The sequence below is a fragment of the Manacus vitellinus genome, unplaced genomic scaffold, assembly GCF_001715985.3.
Source record: "Manacus vitellinus isolate BGI_N305 unplaced genomic scaffold, ASM171598v3 scaffold_14_pilon, whole genome shotgun sequence".
NCBI classification, from domain to species: Eukaryota; Metazoa; Chordata; class Aves; order Passeriformes; family Pipridae; genus Manacus; species Manacus vitellinus.
In genome coordinates this window covers 4,780,854-4,796,145 of record NW_021939063.1, presented here as the reverse complement: position 1 = coordinate 4,796,145, position 15,292 = coordinate 4,780,854, and the positions used below count along the sequence as shown (strand labels likewise).

The 15,292-nt window shown below is 47.4% G+C and overlaps 2 protein-coding genes across 2 annotated transcripts in view; one reads left to right on the top strand and one right to left on the bottom strand.

The window, feature by feature from the left end:
* Window positions 1-2,500: 2,500 nt before the first annotated feature.
* LOC103759334 (2-epi-5-epi-valiolone synthase) lies at window positions 2,501-6,745 on the bottom strand. Its single transcript, XM_025894677.2, has 4 exons — window positions 6,059-6,745; window positions 4,229-4,462; window positions 3,321-3,573; window positions 2,501-2,635 (listed from the first exon to the last, which is right to left on the bottom strand). The coding sequence occupies exons 1-4, from the start codon at window positions 6,743-6,745 to the stop codon at window positions 2,535-2,537; spliced, it is 1,275 nt and encodes a 424-aa protein (XP_025750462.1). The 3' UTR covers window positions 2,501-2,534.
* An 8,025-nt stretch (window positions 6,746-14,770) lies between these two features.
* Window positions 14,771-15,292, top strand: part of LOC103759333 — a 30,812-nt gene continuing 30,290 nt past the window's right edge. The window contains exon 1 of the mRNA XM_018068648.1: window positions 14,771-14,801. Within this exon, the coding sequence (XP_017924137.1) occupies window positions 14,771-14,801 (31 nt within the window). The remainder of the gene's footprint in view (window positions 14,802-15,292) is intronic.

Genomic DNA, 15,292 nt, shown 5'->3' with positions numbered 1-15,292 from the left:
TGTATGGTTTTGTGACTCTTCTTAGTTCAGTTCGCCTGGACCCTGCTAAGCTGCACCTTGGCTTTCCATGGAACTGGAGAGCTAAATGCTTTTGGGCTCCTGAGAGTCTCTCCCTGGACATTTAAAATAGGAAACTGAAGTTGGATGTTTGTCTTGCACCTCCTCCATGGAGGTAGATGGGAGTAGGACTACTGCACTGAAGGACAATGACTGTTGGGCAGACAATAATCTTGTGCTTCATTCATTTCTAGATTATCTGATGTGAAAAATGGCCCACCCAGATGCTTGAGAGGAGGTAAACTACTTGCAAGTGTGCTCAGGTGATCACTGTAAGCTCAACATCACATCCTCTCTTGTAGGTACCTTGTCCCTCAGACTGCCCTCCTTGGGGTTCTCTCAGGCTCCTAAAAATTTTGGGTCACAGAATCACAGAATGTTTCAGGTTGGAAGATACCACAGGAGGTCATCTGGTCCAACCTTCCTGCTCAAGCAGGGTCATCCTAGAGCACATGGCACAGGATTGCATCCAGATGGTTCTGGAATATTCCCAGTGAGGAAACTGCACACCCTCTCTGGTCTCTGTTCCAGCGCTCGGTCACTGCACAGGGAAGAAGTTCTTCCTCGTGTTCAGGTGGAACTTCCTGTGCATCACTTTCTGCCTGTTACCTCTTGTCCTATTGCTTTGCACCACGCAGCAGAGCCTGGTCAATCCTCTTGACACCCTCCCTTCAGATATTTATGTACATGGGTGCTCCCTGTCTCCTGTTGCACTGTCCCTGTCCGTTCCAGCCAAGGCTGGCAGTGCCGGAGGATCCCTGCGAGTGGCAGCGATGCTCTCCCGACTGCAGGACCCGGCTGAATGAACCTTTGTTTGATGGTCTGGAAAAAGGACACAAGTTCACTGATATCCTCAGCCCCAGGCTTATTTAACTTGGGGGATTATGGGGTTATTTCTACGGGAAGTTGTGGCTCTAAGGATGTGCTCTAAAAGCTGCATGCTCCTTGGTAAAATGGTACCATCTGTGTGAACCCCTGTCCTGAACCTGGAGAGATGCACTGATCTGGAAAAGGGCTGAGGAGGGCTTTTGGTGTATTTTTAGGCACATCCTCTGCAGACTCAAGTGCAAAAAGGAATTTATTATGTCAGCTCTATGCCTCACTTCTCCAGTCTCTTTCTGTCTCTCAAGCATGTGCAAATGTACCCAAGTACACGCTGCAATCATTATTCCAAAAGTTTTTAAATTTTAGTAGCTTTTATTACTTTAGCAAAACAGAAGTCAGCACATCAGCACAAACTGGTGTGGGAAAAAAACACCAGCGGGGAAAAAACAAATAATGCTGTAAATAATTCAAAGGCTGTTTGTTCGTTGCAATTCCTTTGATTGGACCTCCAGGGAGAAGGATGGCATTGCCTTTATTTTTTTCACCATCAGCATCCAATATATAATCTGCTCTGAGTCTGCCAGGATCTTGAGACGTGACACTGAGGCTGCTTGAAGATGATAAACTTGCCTGGACTTCTCTAATTTCTCTTGGTTTTCCCCAGCTGGCCTTAATCTAATCAGAAAGGGCTGTGATGGGGAAGGAGCCCCAGACAAACAGGTACAAGGAGAACTGTGGCAGATGTGGGGACACTTGGTGGTTCTGAAATACAGCAAGGAGCCCAACTTTGTTCATAGGCAAAACTGCTGCAAATTGTGCCCTATTTGTCAGTCCAGGGGCTTGCAGGGGTTGCACAGTGAGACCACTGCATACGTTTGGGCAGCAAGAGGGGCCTTGCCAGCACGTCCTCAGTATCTGAGAGTCCCAAGACATAGAACTGCCATGCTGTCAAGATACAGCTCCCATTGTGGTTCACAGCAGCAGTATGCACTGATCTGTGGCTAGTGATGGTGCCTGTAATCAGAGTGTGTCGTACAAAGTCTGGCAGATGAGTTTCTTTTTTTGCCGGTTTGAACGAGCTGAGAAAACAGGAAGAACACCAGAAAGAAAAGAATAATGCCAAAACCAGTGGAGATAATATGATCTATATTTTCTATGAAGGAGATAATTTTGCAGAACATGGAGATTTTGCATGGTGTCATGCCATGGTCTGTGAGCCAGCTATACCCTTGCCATGGCTGTGAGTCAGCTACACCTACCCCCATCAGGGGTCCAAGCACAAGCAAGGGTAGGATACCACTGGGAAGGGCCTTGGCAGCCCCCAGCTTGGATTAACCAAATGAATGAATAATCCTGCTCACATTCCCCAAGAGGAGACAGCTTGCTATGAACTACACTACAGGCACTTGGTGGTTTCACTTGTGAGTGTTCACTTCTTGAGCATTGATAGATTCCCTTTCAAACAAAGCAATTGAAAAAGGTAAATGGGGTTAGATGCCAAGATTCCTCTTGTTCCATGCTCTGGGGTGTATGCAGTTTCACAGGTGCTTCTCTGTTTATGTTTAAAATTCAGTTCTGCTCACTAATTTACAGTGGCAAACAAGTGTGGGCAAACAGGTGTGGGGCAGGACATCAGCTTGGGCTCGCAGCAATCAGAGAGCAGCCGGCTCTTCCTCCAGCACCGTCCTGCAGTCCCTGACCCACAGCTTGTATGCTTTCTCCAGGGTCTCTTCACTGGTGTCATTGAATATCTCTGGAAAATAAGAGTTGTAGTTAACAGGATATCCAGAGGAGCTTTTCCTGCCTGCACACACTGACTGAGGGGGACAGTCACTCCTCCAAACAGTTTGTGAGAGTCTGTTGTCTTATGGATGCATAGAGACTGAGCTTCATGGAAGTAGTCTGGATGGATATTGATGCCAGAGTTCAAAATATGGTCCCTTGAGTTGCTTCTGTATTAGGGATTGGTTGGTTTTTATCTTTAAATCTTGTAAGTAATAATATTTCATCCCAGATACTGAACAGATACTATTTAGTTTTCAACTATTAGTTCTAGGCACAGTATTACACTAAATTCCTTTTACCAAGGACTATTTAACTGATCTTTTCAAGTACAGCAAAAGGAATTTTTTTCCTTTTTGACCTTGCTTTGTCTGCCAGAACACTTTGTTTACCTGTTGGTTTGCAAACACCTTTGCAAGGTGAATTGGTTAATTATAGTACGGTTAATTAGGCCTCAGTCCTTAATGGAGTTCTGGTGGTTACACATGAGATGGATCCCATCTCGCAGTGGCTTTATCAAGATGTGAACAAAAGCACCAGAAAACCCAGAAATGCACAGCTGCAAACCACAAGGCACGTTTTCCAGCACGCCCCTGTGCTGGGATGTCCCCCAGATTCCCACTCTGGAGGCTCCCTGGTGTCCCTCATCGCCGTACCTGCTACGCCGAGGCCGGTGGGCAGAGGCATCCGGGGCTGTCCCCCGCTGTGCTTCAGGCGCTCCCTCAGGGCTGTCTTGATGAGGGCCCAGCTGCAGCCGCTGTGCCAGACCGGCAGCTCCAGGCCCCTCATGCACTGGAGGATCTGCTCCCTCTCCTCGGCGGCGATGAGCCCCCGCGCGTGGGCCACGTACGTCATGAATGCCATGTCGACGTTCACAGCCTCCCCGTGCATCAGCGACGGCAAAACCCTCTGGAACACAGCAAAGGTGGGTGGCAGGAAAAAAGGGTTTGGGCTGGCAAAGAGGAAATAAGTAGGTTTTTTTTCTAAAATTGCACCTGAAAATTGACACTTGACTCGCTGCACTTGCTGGTTGTTGGCATCTTGTGGTTTGCGGGTTGCGAGGGTGATCTGTTTTACATGTGACTAATTACATCTAAAATCTCCCATAGAGATCCAGGATTTAATTCTACTTCCACCTAAATCGCTGATAGAGCACCACAGGATGGAGGGAAGAGCTCTGAATCTTGTCTCTGAATAAGTCATCCCCCTCATTCCTCAGTGGCAATTTCTCCCCGGTAATACGGACTATGGTCTCTATGCCTTTGTGCTGTTACAGCTCATGTTGGTGATTTCTTGTAGCTTCACTGAAATCTGGTCATCTCTGTGCTCCAGTAAATTCCCAGTAAGAAGTAACAACAGGCCTGAGGGCTGAATAGGAAACATGGTGGAGGTGTGGGGAAAACAGCCTGTCCAACAAGACCAGGCTGCTGCGTTGGCTGATCTGGGGTAATGTGCAAATCTGGAGTTTAGCTCAGCTCCTTTTCGCAGAGTTTTCATGCTGCCAATTGAATTTTTTAATTTTTTTTTATTTAAAATGGATGTTGTAATATAGTCTTTCACTCACCATTTCCAGCTCTGGACTTATAACGTGACCAAAATCAACCAGTCTGTCCAGGTCATCCTCCCAGAGGTTGGGAGCCAGCTCCTCCAACATGGTTTCAATGGCAATCCTGGTGGTCTGCAGTGCAGCATCCCCGTGGTCAGCAAAGCTGCTGCAGGACTGGAACTTGGTGTCCAGAAGGTATTTTCCATGGGTCTTGAGCAGGTCAAACAGCCCTTTGTGTTTCATAAGGGCCATCTAGGACAAAGAACAGAAGAGGTAATTAAGGACAATTATCTGATGTGCTGTTGGAAACGTGAGTGTTTCGGTAGATTGGACTGCAATATCACGTTATACACTAGCAAAGAAACACCCGCACACCTGGTACACAAAGTTCTGCCTCTGCAACCTGAAAAAATGTTTCTGCAGACACAGTTCCTGGTTAGCTTGGCTGTGTTTGGTGTGTGTCCACCAGGCCTCTAGGGAATGTGACCTGGTGGTGTTGCACATGTTGTCAGCTGTGGTGAGTGAAGCTGGGTGCAAGAGGCAGCGTGGAAATGCCCAGTGGGACTCTGGCAAAATGCCAGAGATTACGGGAGCACTGGCGTGCAAGTTCCCTTGTTACTGGGCAGTTCTGCCCGTGCTGGGAGTTTGCTACGTGCTCCCACATCCCAGCAGATGGTTTGGAACAAGCTTTGGTTATTTGTGTGCTTGGAAGGAAACTAGAGACTAGATGGTGGCCACCCCCAGGACAACTCACATCTAATCCTTGGGGTTGCTTTTCAGGCAAGGGAAGGTGGGAAAGCACTGCAATATAGAGCATATGAGGGTTTAGAAGTGAATTACTGGTTAGAAGTACATATTTTTCCTGCCCCAGATTCGGGCATTAGCCCCCTCCTGCAGTGGGGAATGGTGACCTGCAGGTTTCCCAGTGCCTGCCAGAAACCTTCAGATATCCTCGGGACTTCCCACTGTGCAAGTACTGAAAAATGCTGATGATGAACTCATCTCTAATACACTTTAATAGCTTGAACTCTGCTTTATCAAAAGTTTCCAAAGCTCTCCAGGCATAAAGCCATTTACTGTGCACTTTCCAGGTAATTTTAGGAGTAGAATTTGCCTCACAGGAGATTGATTGACCACACTTGACATACCCGGTGAGGTAGGTGCAAATGATCTTGCAGATTATTAATCCCCAGTATAATGAGCCTCAGATTCTCTGCCAAGAGTTCATTATAGAGTGCTATGGATCAGACTCAACAGGAAGATATTCCTGTGTCTACACCTGGCCGTGAGTTTTGGAGTGTACTCTGCAGGGTTAGCAGTAGACATTGTGCGTGAGGGGTGTTCCAACAAGTTTAGCAGCTGTAAAAAATATAAATGTATAAACTCAATGAGAATTAAAAGTCACTGTGCAGCCTTGATGGCCCACCTTGTTTTCTCTAAGGTTGTTTATACAACACCATGGATGCTGCTGGACATTTTACCAGCATTTCAATACTTAAAAGGGGCTTATAAGAAAGATGGGGACAGACTTTTTAGTAGGGCTTGTTGTGATAGAACAAGGGGTGATGGTTTAAACTAAAAGAGGGTAGGTTCAGACTAGATATAAGGGAGAATTTTTTCATAATGAATGTAGTCAAGCGCTAGAACAGGTTTCCCAGAGAAATGGTAGATGCCCCATCCCTGGAAATATTCAAGGACATGCTGAATGGGGCTTTGAGCAACCTGATCTAATGGAAGGAGTCCCTGCTCATTGTAGGGGGATTGGACTTGATGACCTTTAAAGGCCCCTTCCACCCCAAACCTTTCTATGATTTCAGTTTCGAAAACTGCACTTGCAAGAGCTCATACCTTTAAGATTTCCCCGAGGCCGTTGGAGATGTGCCGCCGGGGAATGCTCTGGATGAAGGATCTATCCAGGAAACTGGCTACCGGGGGGGTGTAGCCCCCGAGCTTGTTCTTACACTGCAGGAAATTCACCCCGGTCTTCGCCCCCACGCTGGCATCAACGTAGGAGAGGAGGGTTGTTGGGACCCGAATGTAGGGGGTGCGTCGTCGGTAGAGCGACGCGGCGAGTCCCACGATGTCCAGGCAGACGCCCCCTCCGATGGCGATGATGGGCTCGGTTCGCCTGTCGATGCTGAAGTCTTGGACTTCTTGCAGGATGTTCAAGACCAGGTCCATGGATTTTGTTTCTTCGGTGGTGGGCAGGGCGAGGATTTTGTGCTGAACGTTGTTCTCTTCAAAGTATTCTCTGACTTTGGAGCCATAAAGTTTGTCAACGACTTCGTCGATGACGACAAAGCGCCTCGGTTTCCTCTTGCTGGTGGCGGCGAGCTCTAGTTGCTGGGGGTCGGTGATGTGACCCCAGAGCAGAGTAGTGTTAGAGGGATCCAGAATATTGTATGTTTCTACCACCTTGTAGCAAAAATAGATGGGAGCTTCAATTGTCCAGGAAATCCCGCATTCGGAGATGCACTCACCTCTGGCAAGGGGCAGAAAACAAGGTTTGAAATCATTCTGTTTTGTCCTTTGCATGTCTGAACTAGTTTAAGGATGTAGCTGGGAGGTGAGGAATGTGGAGTCTCCTGCCCATGCACTGCTGAAGCGTGGGGCTCTGAGGGTGGGTGGGACACCCTTCTGGGTGTCAGGGCTCAGCAGCTTTAGTGCTGGAGAAGCTCTTCCATGTCTTAGTGAACAGTCAAATGGCTGAATTCCTACAGGGCATTGGAAAGGTGCAGAGCAAGAAGGGCTGGAGCATGTTTTCTATGCTGGAAGTTGAAAACCCCATAAAAAACACCCAGCTCAATCATTTTAGCTTCCAAAAAGGGAATGGGGAAGAGAAGAGGTGGCCAAAATTTTCCGTAGTTTTTATGGAGGAAGCGTCCTCTGATAGTATATCTAGGTGACAGGAGTTGATTCCTTCCTATCCATCTACACACAGCCACACACCTCCTTACAAATCTGTGTTTCTAAAATGCTCCAGTTGAACCAGTGGATCTCTACCTCGAAACAGGTACGATAGAAATAGGAAGTGCTCCCAGAGAGGGAAAGAAAATTATTTGAGGGTTGTGAAACTTTTCCATACTGGAGTTTTCAAGATAAATAAAAGGCAGCATGCAACATCTATCTAAACCAGTGAAGAACAGAGCCCTACAATCCAGTTATTCCTTCTGTGGGACGGGGGAGGCAGGGGAAAAACAAGTTGTGAATCAGGAAAGGAAGTTAAAAAAAAGGGAGAAGGAAACAGCAAAATGTATTTTATACAAGACCATTTCTTAAGCTGCAGTTGGGTAAAAATGAAAGTTTCTGTGAGCCTTTGTTTTGTTTTTGAGTGAGCAGCTGGCTCAGATAATCAGATTTCCCTACATGTCCAATTTCTTTTCACGTGCCTGAACATTCACTTATATTTCTAAATAGGTGCCTCTCTGCTTTCTTTACTAATTGTCTCTAAATCTATCCTTAACCTTTATAGGTGTTAAAGAAAACCAGTGAGGATTTACACCTTCCAGAAAATCTCTTCTGGGCTTTTAAAATGCAGTATTACAAAAAGCATCATCATGTACATTTTAATGCACCAAATGTCTACCTTATAGCTGTACCTCAACTGCACGTGCATCCATCTCTGGTGTGTGATCCTTCTAAGAGTCAGGATGGTTTGGAATGTTAGTTGGTGGAGTCAGCTTTGGGTGCTGGATGGCACAACCAGTACCCATTACAAGCCCTCTGCTGGGTGAAAATCACAGTGAATTTGAGGCTGAACATTCCCTTGTTGGAGTATATGTCAGCTGAGATTTTTTCTGGGTGTTCTTAGGCCCTAGGTTCATCCTGCTATTGTCTGAGCTCCAGCAGACTGCTTTTGGGTCTGCTAAAGTCCTGCTCAATCTGCTGCAGCTCTGCCTGAGTGATGGTCGCATGTGGTCGCTGCCCACTGCCGGCACTGGTAAAGGTTCCTCTGACCTCACTGAGAAAGGGGTTAGACTTGTGCCATTAAAATCTGAGCATGACAAATGCTAGAAAACTTCTGATATGCAAAGCAGGATTGTATTAAGAAATATCTGCATCACAAATGGGGGTCCATGTGCTCATGAAAAGGAGTATTCTGTAATTAAAGGATAATTAACTGGAGAGATGTAATACCAGCAAAGAGCTGTATGTATCCCTGGGGGAAATTTATCTCTCTGCTCTGTCTGAAGCAGCATTAGGTGACTTCTGCAGTTTGAGGGATGTGTTAAGGGTTTTCCTCCTGTCAGGGGCTGTTTATTTTTTCCACCTACCCATTTCATTTATCTTCAACCACCTCTATAAACTCGTCTATCTCCCATGCCTGCGCATCAGCTTTTGCACACATAGATTGCAGGTACACAGGTGGCAATAAAAAGCCCAAGTGCAGCATGCAAAAGTCCCTGCATAAGCTTTTCAGAAGTTTGAAGAAACTTCCCATCTACAAAAATGAAGGGTGTTGAAAAAATTCCCTCTGCAACATGGCCAAGTTGTGCCAAGGAGAACAGCCAACTACCTGTACTGCCACACTGCAGATGTTCTGAGGGCCACATTCACAGGGTCATACACGTAGGGGGGGTTGGATGGGGCTCTGAGCAACCTGGTCTAGTGGAAGGTGTCCCTACTTATGGCAGGGGGGTTAAACTCAATGACCTTTAAAGGTCCTTTCCAACCTGAACTATTCTGTAATTCTGGAACAGTGAGTTTAAGCCGCAACGGTGCACAAGATGGTTTTTCCATCTGAAATACATCCCACCGGGAAGACCACCAAGTGTGGCCAGCCAGAGCCATCCAGCGCAGTCGCCAGCGAACAACACGGGCTCCTATACTTACATTTTTGCCTCAGAGAGAGTGATCTTGTCCTCACCATTGGAAAAGGCTTCTCCTTTCTTGATGCGGCACCACGTGCTCTTGACTCGCACCAGCTGGAAGTCTGTCTGCCGGGGCTCCTGGGCCATGCTGGCTGGGACTGCTGGAGCACAGGCCTCCTCCAACACTGGCATGCCTCCAGAGGGTAAAATCTCCCTGTTCAGGGTTCTCCCATCACTAGGTGCCTCTGAGGTGCTTTTTAAAGGCTCCAGGTGACCAGGCATTGGAAGGGGAGGTCTTGTCTCCACGGGAGAGACTAATTACAAAACTGAGATTATCTAATCTGGGATGCATGTGAGAGGTGGCAGGAATGTTTGAAGACACGTGAGAGTACCAGGATGGGGTTGTGTAATCAGCTGGTTTTATAATGCTTAAGATGTACAATAGGAGTGCATATATTAGCTTCCAACATGATGCCCTACAGCAAATTTAAAGTTATGAAAGGCAGTTTGTGCGATTCTCCACATCATTCAGGAACGTCCTTTGCTGAGCAGAGCCTCTGATCTGGCTGCAGCTCTAAGCTGCTCTTATGGGGTGAGACAGGAGCAGATACCAGCTGGGGTATCTGGGGATTGATATCATCTGGTTAAACCTCTTTTGAGCTCACATTCCTGGGATTCTCTTGAATTGAGGAACAAAATGATATATACACATTTTAGCCTTTATGGTAGGTTGAAAAAAACGATCAGAGAGAATTTATCTCCTGAAGGACTGCTTGGGGCATGAGCTGAGTTTTGATCCCCAAGTGTCCAAGGGATGCACAATTCACTTTTCCATATAATCTTCCAGCTGGGGCTTTTGGAGGGCCCCGGGCTCAACTTGCCACACCAAATATTCCCTTGGTGTATAGTTCTGTGTGCTGAGCACAGGGAGATCTTCCTTTGATTTCACCAGCAGTGCCTGAAGGTACAAACTTGTCTTTGTCACTTTCTTGGCAATGTTTCTCAAAGCTGTCCTTGTTGAGAAACAGAGATCAAGAAAACCAAAACCAGATGTAAAAGAAGAGGCTGGAAAAAAATGGGTCTTTAAGAACCCATTGGACAAGACCACTTCATTTCTTTAAAGGCTTAATTGCAGCCAAACTCACTTAGGAACCTTCATCTGTCTCAAAATTACTCTTGGTAATGAGCTAGAAGAATAATCTCCAAAGCCACATAGCCCTGCTTCAGGAAGAGTCTAACTCCTGACTCTAGGTCTCGCTTCTGGCTTCATCTCCGGATGACAAAGAGCTTTGCCAAGAGGACACTCTTATCCCCATTTTACAGAGGAGGAAAACAGACTCACAGAAGTGAAACAACTTGCCCAAAGTCACCTTCAAAGCTAGTGGATGTGGATTAGATGGCATACTTAGCCTGTTTACAAAATACTCCTCTGACATTTAACTCCCAATCTAAACACAATTTGGATTGCTTTCTGCAGGAACTGCAATTCTAATGCAGCTTGTTGTTTACTAAATCATAAAATAGAATAATCTTAGGTATACCAGGAGGTCTGTCCTCTTTGTCTTGTTTATTTGTTTTAATTAATAGAAGTTCATTCAGCTTTGAGACTTACTTTATTTGCTTTTCTTCTACTCTTTCATGCTGTGCATTTACTTATTTTTCACTTATACTTCCATGTTCTATTCTGGGGGCACTGAAATGTCTTCTGTTTCATTTCAGAAGCTGACAAATTATCTTTCCAAAGTCCCTCTGCTTGCCAGCACCAATGACTGCCATGTTCCTGTACCATCCATCCTGCAGAGGGGCTGCCAAGAGCCTTGTGTGAAGATCTGTCACCTCCCTTGTGCAGCCCTGGGCCCTCTCCGCAATCTATGCAGGTACATTGGGTTGGTCCTTGACTAAATGAGCTCAGGGTGACACACCTCAGAGGTGAAAGATGCTGTTCATGTTATGGGGGAGTCCATAATTCCCCATTAGCTTCAGTTTGTGTTTCATCTGTGTGAAAAGGAGACAATCGACCTCGGCTCCATCAGATGCTATTTCATGACTTTGCTTTAATTCTTCACCAACCTTTTCTGCCCCAAATCTGCTGCAGACCAGTGAAGGCTTTTGGATACTCTGGATGCTCCCACTGATTCCCCCTAATGCCCCCCTTGGCCCTTGCAACCCTGAGACCCTTTCTGGGGCTGCAGGTCAACTTGTACCCAAGTGACACAACCTGCCCCAGCCCATGCAGAGACCTGGACCCCAGAGCAGGGGTTGCTCTAATATTTGGCTGCATGGGTCAGTAGTGACCTTGTAGATAATCTGGGGTTCAGAGTCCTGGGACTTTTTTGGCCTCATACTTGATTGTTTAGCTGGGAGACATGTCTGTGGTATGCAACGGGAAAGTTATGAAACTGCTGATTATCTCCTGGAGAGCCGGGAGCTTCCCAAGGTCAGGATGTGAACTTATGTAAACCAAAGGCGTTAAAAGTCGGCTCTTTTTTGTTCTTTTTCATGTCAGATGCTGTTGGATCTCACCTGCTTCCTGTGGTCTGGGTGGGACAGGCGGATGCAGCTGGGGCGGGTGCAGCCCCCGCCCGGGGCCATCCTCCCCGCGCAGCCTCTCCCCAGCGCTGGGGCTCTGCCCGGGTGATCGCGGGCAAGTCCGTCCCCTCGACGGATCCCTGAGCACCGACCTGCTGCTCTGCAGAGGCAGCAAACCCACCACAGCACCCTCTGAGGCCGGGGGACAAGAAGGAACATGCATAATCCTGCAGGTAAACTCCCTGTGTGGGGTGAGGAACTCCAGGAGAGATGGTGTGGCAGGAGGGGACACCGCCTGATACCCCGGTCCTGGGTCCCCACTTTCCCCATAGAGACGTGACCTGCAGGCTCTGTGGCTTGGCAAAGAGGAGCAGAGGGTGGGTTTTTTGGGGAGAGGAGGGAGGCTGAGCAGGGGAGATGGGTCTGCAGGAACATGGAGTAGAGGGAGGAGGATGCTCCCAGGAGAAGGAGGTGGGGTGGGAAGGTGAACACAGTGGCAAGAGAGTTTTTGCTATGACTAATTTCTGATGGGTTGGGATGCTTGTTTTATAAATAATTTTTCTCCTTAATGGAGCACTGGAGTGATTTAGTTTTCTACTTCTTTTTTCTATCAGTAGGATCTGTAGAAAATATATCAGCTGGTGTATATTTTCCTTGCTTTCTCCTGAAGTTCAGTCAGAGTTTAGCTCCCTGGTTCCTGCTATAGGGCAGCAGCTTCCCCACTCCTCTCCCTCTTCCTCCTTGTGCTCCCACTCCACCCCTTAGCCACTACCTGTCCCCAAGCCATCACTGCTGGCTTTGCTGTGGGCTCTGGAACTACTCATGCTGAGGCTGAGCTCTGCTTATGACATCCTGCAGTGTTTAATGGCCACAACTTGGGTTTGGCCCACACTGCCACCCCACCCTTGTCCCCCCCACATGGGCCATGACATGCCTGTGCCCCTGTGCATTGCCCTTCCTGGGCTTGTGGGTGGTGGGTTTGGAGCCACTGAGCAGCCCCAGATGTGCAACAACCACACTCCCTCTTCCTTCTGCTACAGCTCCATCCATACAGTGGGTGTATCTCACAGCTGGGGTTAATTTGTTTGGGTCAAGCAGTAGCACAGGGTCTCCTAAGAGGCTGCAGTTCTGCATGCATTGTTCTGGTGGGGCCAGGAAACAGCTCAGGCAGTGCATGGTGGTTTCCATAATGAGGATCTCCTGATAAAATGCCACAGCTGAGGTGTATTTACACACTAGACAAAGTGGTGAGTGTTGTGATAAGCTGTTGTCAATGCCTGAGGTGCCTTGGTGAATATGATGGCTGGAACTGTTCCGGATGATTTTATCAGACTGGATTTCCAAGTGTTTAGCCCTGACCAGCTCCTGCCAAAGTGCCTGGCACTGGAGCACCGAGCTGCCTTGGCAGCAAAGTGTTCAGGTGGATCAGGTTCAGTGCTCTGCCCTGGCTGGGAAGGGGAGATCTTCTGGAAGTCATCACTGGGGCTGCAAAACAGATCTAGAGGCTGGAAGGTGAAATGAGGATAGCCCAAAAATGGGAACCAAGGATCTGGCCCTGCATCTTTGAATGTGGCATCTTTGCTTTGTTTTTGCCAAATCCAGACTCTCTTCTTGTGTGCTTGTCTCCGTGCCTCTTCCTGGGCAGCCCCTTGCAAATCATAAAGGGTCCTCTTCTTTTCCCCACCCAAAAAGTGCCATCTAAGAACAAGCCGCAGGGTTTAATTTCACTTCTGAAGCAGCAAGTCCCTCCATGGCACTGTCTGCCTGCTCAGGGGACACTGATGTCCCACACATACAGTTTAGTTTAGTACTTATTACAGTCCAGCAGTTTTGCTGGGGTTTTGCAAAATATGTACTAAAACGAATCACTTTTCCTGGAGTAACATTAAAAAAAAAAAAGTAGTTACATAAAGTTTAGCTCACGTTAGTGCTCAGAGCCTTGGGCTGGGCAGCCAGCCCTGAGCTCTGCTCTGACTTGTCTGATGCTTGCATAAATGAAGGCAATTCTGACCTCTGCTGTTGGCCCAAGGCATCACCAGGCTGCAAAAAATGCAGCACTCCCCGAAAAGATTGTATAATCTTGGATGGAGAGCTGCTCTTGGCATGCCCTGCCATCCCCAGCAGCACCTCTTGGCACTCGCGGTTGGTGTTATAACACAGGTTACAAAACAGCGGGAGGTAAGTCTTGTTTGCAGTTGTGTGTCAGACAACCCTTCTCTGTTACTCATTCAGAAGGATAACATTAAGATTACTAAAATCCGACAGGGATTATAAGCGTGTTTTTTCCCCCCTAAATTAACAAAAACCTCAGAGTGCTTGTCAGGGAGGATAAGCAAATCCTGACCTCCAGCATTCTCCAGTGGTGCAGCAGGAGCCTGTGGATACTCCCTCATGCAGTTGTGAAAGGAGTGTGTGTTCTCTTCATTCAACATGTAGCTGGATTGAGGGCAGCAACTAATGTGGCTTGGGAAGGGGGTGGTTATTCTTGCACTTGCAATTAATTATAGAACTGCTGAATGAGACATAAACTGCCCCTTTGCCATTTGATGACAAGAGATTGGGATGAGATGTAAATCATCATATCATAGAATAAAGAAAGGGTTGGTTTGGAAAGGACCAAAAGTTCAACTAGATCCTACCCCGTCCTATGGGCAGAGACACCTTCTACTATCCCAGGTTTCTCCAAGCCCTGTCCAACCTGACTTTGAGCACTTCCAGAGGTGGGCCAGCCACAGCTTCTCTGGGCAACCTGTGCCAGGGCCTCATCACTCTCTGTGTAGAATTTCTTCCTAATATCTAGTCTTAACCTACCCTCTGCCAGTTTAAAGTCATTGCCCCTTGTTCTGTCACTACATGCCTTGTAAATAGTCTCTCCTCATCTTCCTTGAAGGCTCTCTTCAGGTGCTGGAAGGCTGCAGATATAAAGCATGTCCTCATTTCACTCACTCCATTCAGTTCTCTGCAGTTTTTCTGTCGTAGGGAATGAACTCTTGCCAGGGGCAATCTGCTCCACCCCAGTTACACTCACAGCCTGTTGCCCTGTGTCTCTGACATCTGGTCTTGCAGGTGCTTTCATAACCCAGCATGTGCTCTCACACTTGAGGAGTGGGTGAGTTTCTATGAACTATCTCTCTCTCTCTCTGGGGCCATGTCTCCCTGTGGTCCATGGTGGCACTGATGCCATAAGGGTTTTCTGGGGTCTCAGAGCAAGTTTAGCGCCATGGGCAGCATTGTGTTGGCCTCAGGGCAGGGTGATCTACATCCTGGAGATGTTTCTGCAGTCTTTGAAACACTGATATATTGTAGTGTTGTGCCTGTTTCTTTTTACCTGAATGATCAGCTTTTGGCAGGGTCTGGCTGATGAAAAGGTACTGGCAGTTCTGCCATATGGTGCTGGTGGATTCAAGCATAGTTAGGTTTTGTTCCCCAAGAAACAGTGAGTTCAGGATGGTGGATCACCACTCAAACTGTTGTGGCAGCCTGAAGGCAGGAGAAGGGTTAGGAGGTTTTGTTCCTGCCTGATTGCTACATGAACCTGCTTAAAGTCATTAGTTGAAGACTACCTTTGATTTTGTGCCATCATGGATCTGGCATAATAGTTTTTATCATGGAATGGTTTGGGTTGGAAGGGACCTTAAAGATCCTCTAGTTCCAAGCCCCTGCCATGGGCAGGGACACTTTCCACTAGAGCAGTGTTTGAGTGTTTGTCACTTTGGCTGTACTAGGACAGGTGTAATTTTAT

What these genes read in the sequence shown, in the direction of transcription:
- LOC103759334 (XM_025894677.2), bottom strand. Translation starts at nt 6,745, where the DNA reads ATGCAAAGGACAAAACAGAATGATTTCAAACCTTGTTTTCTGCCCCTT. An exon ending in GCCTCGGGGAAATCTTAAAG is followed by an intron (nt 4,463 to 6,058) that starts GTATGAGCTCTT and finishes TCTTTGTCCTAG; the next exon opens with ATGGCCCTTATGAAACACAA. An exon ending in TAAGTCCAGAGCTGGAAATG is followed by an intron (nt 3,574 to 4,228) that starts GTGAGTGAAAGA and finishes GCTGTGTTCCAG; the next exon opens with AGGGTTTTGCCGTCGCTGAT.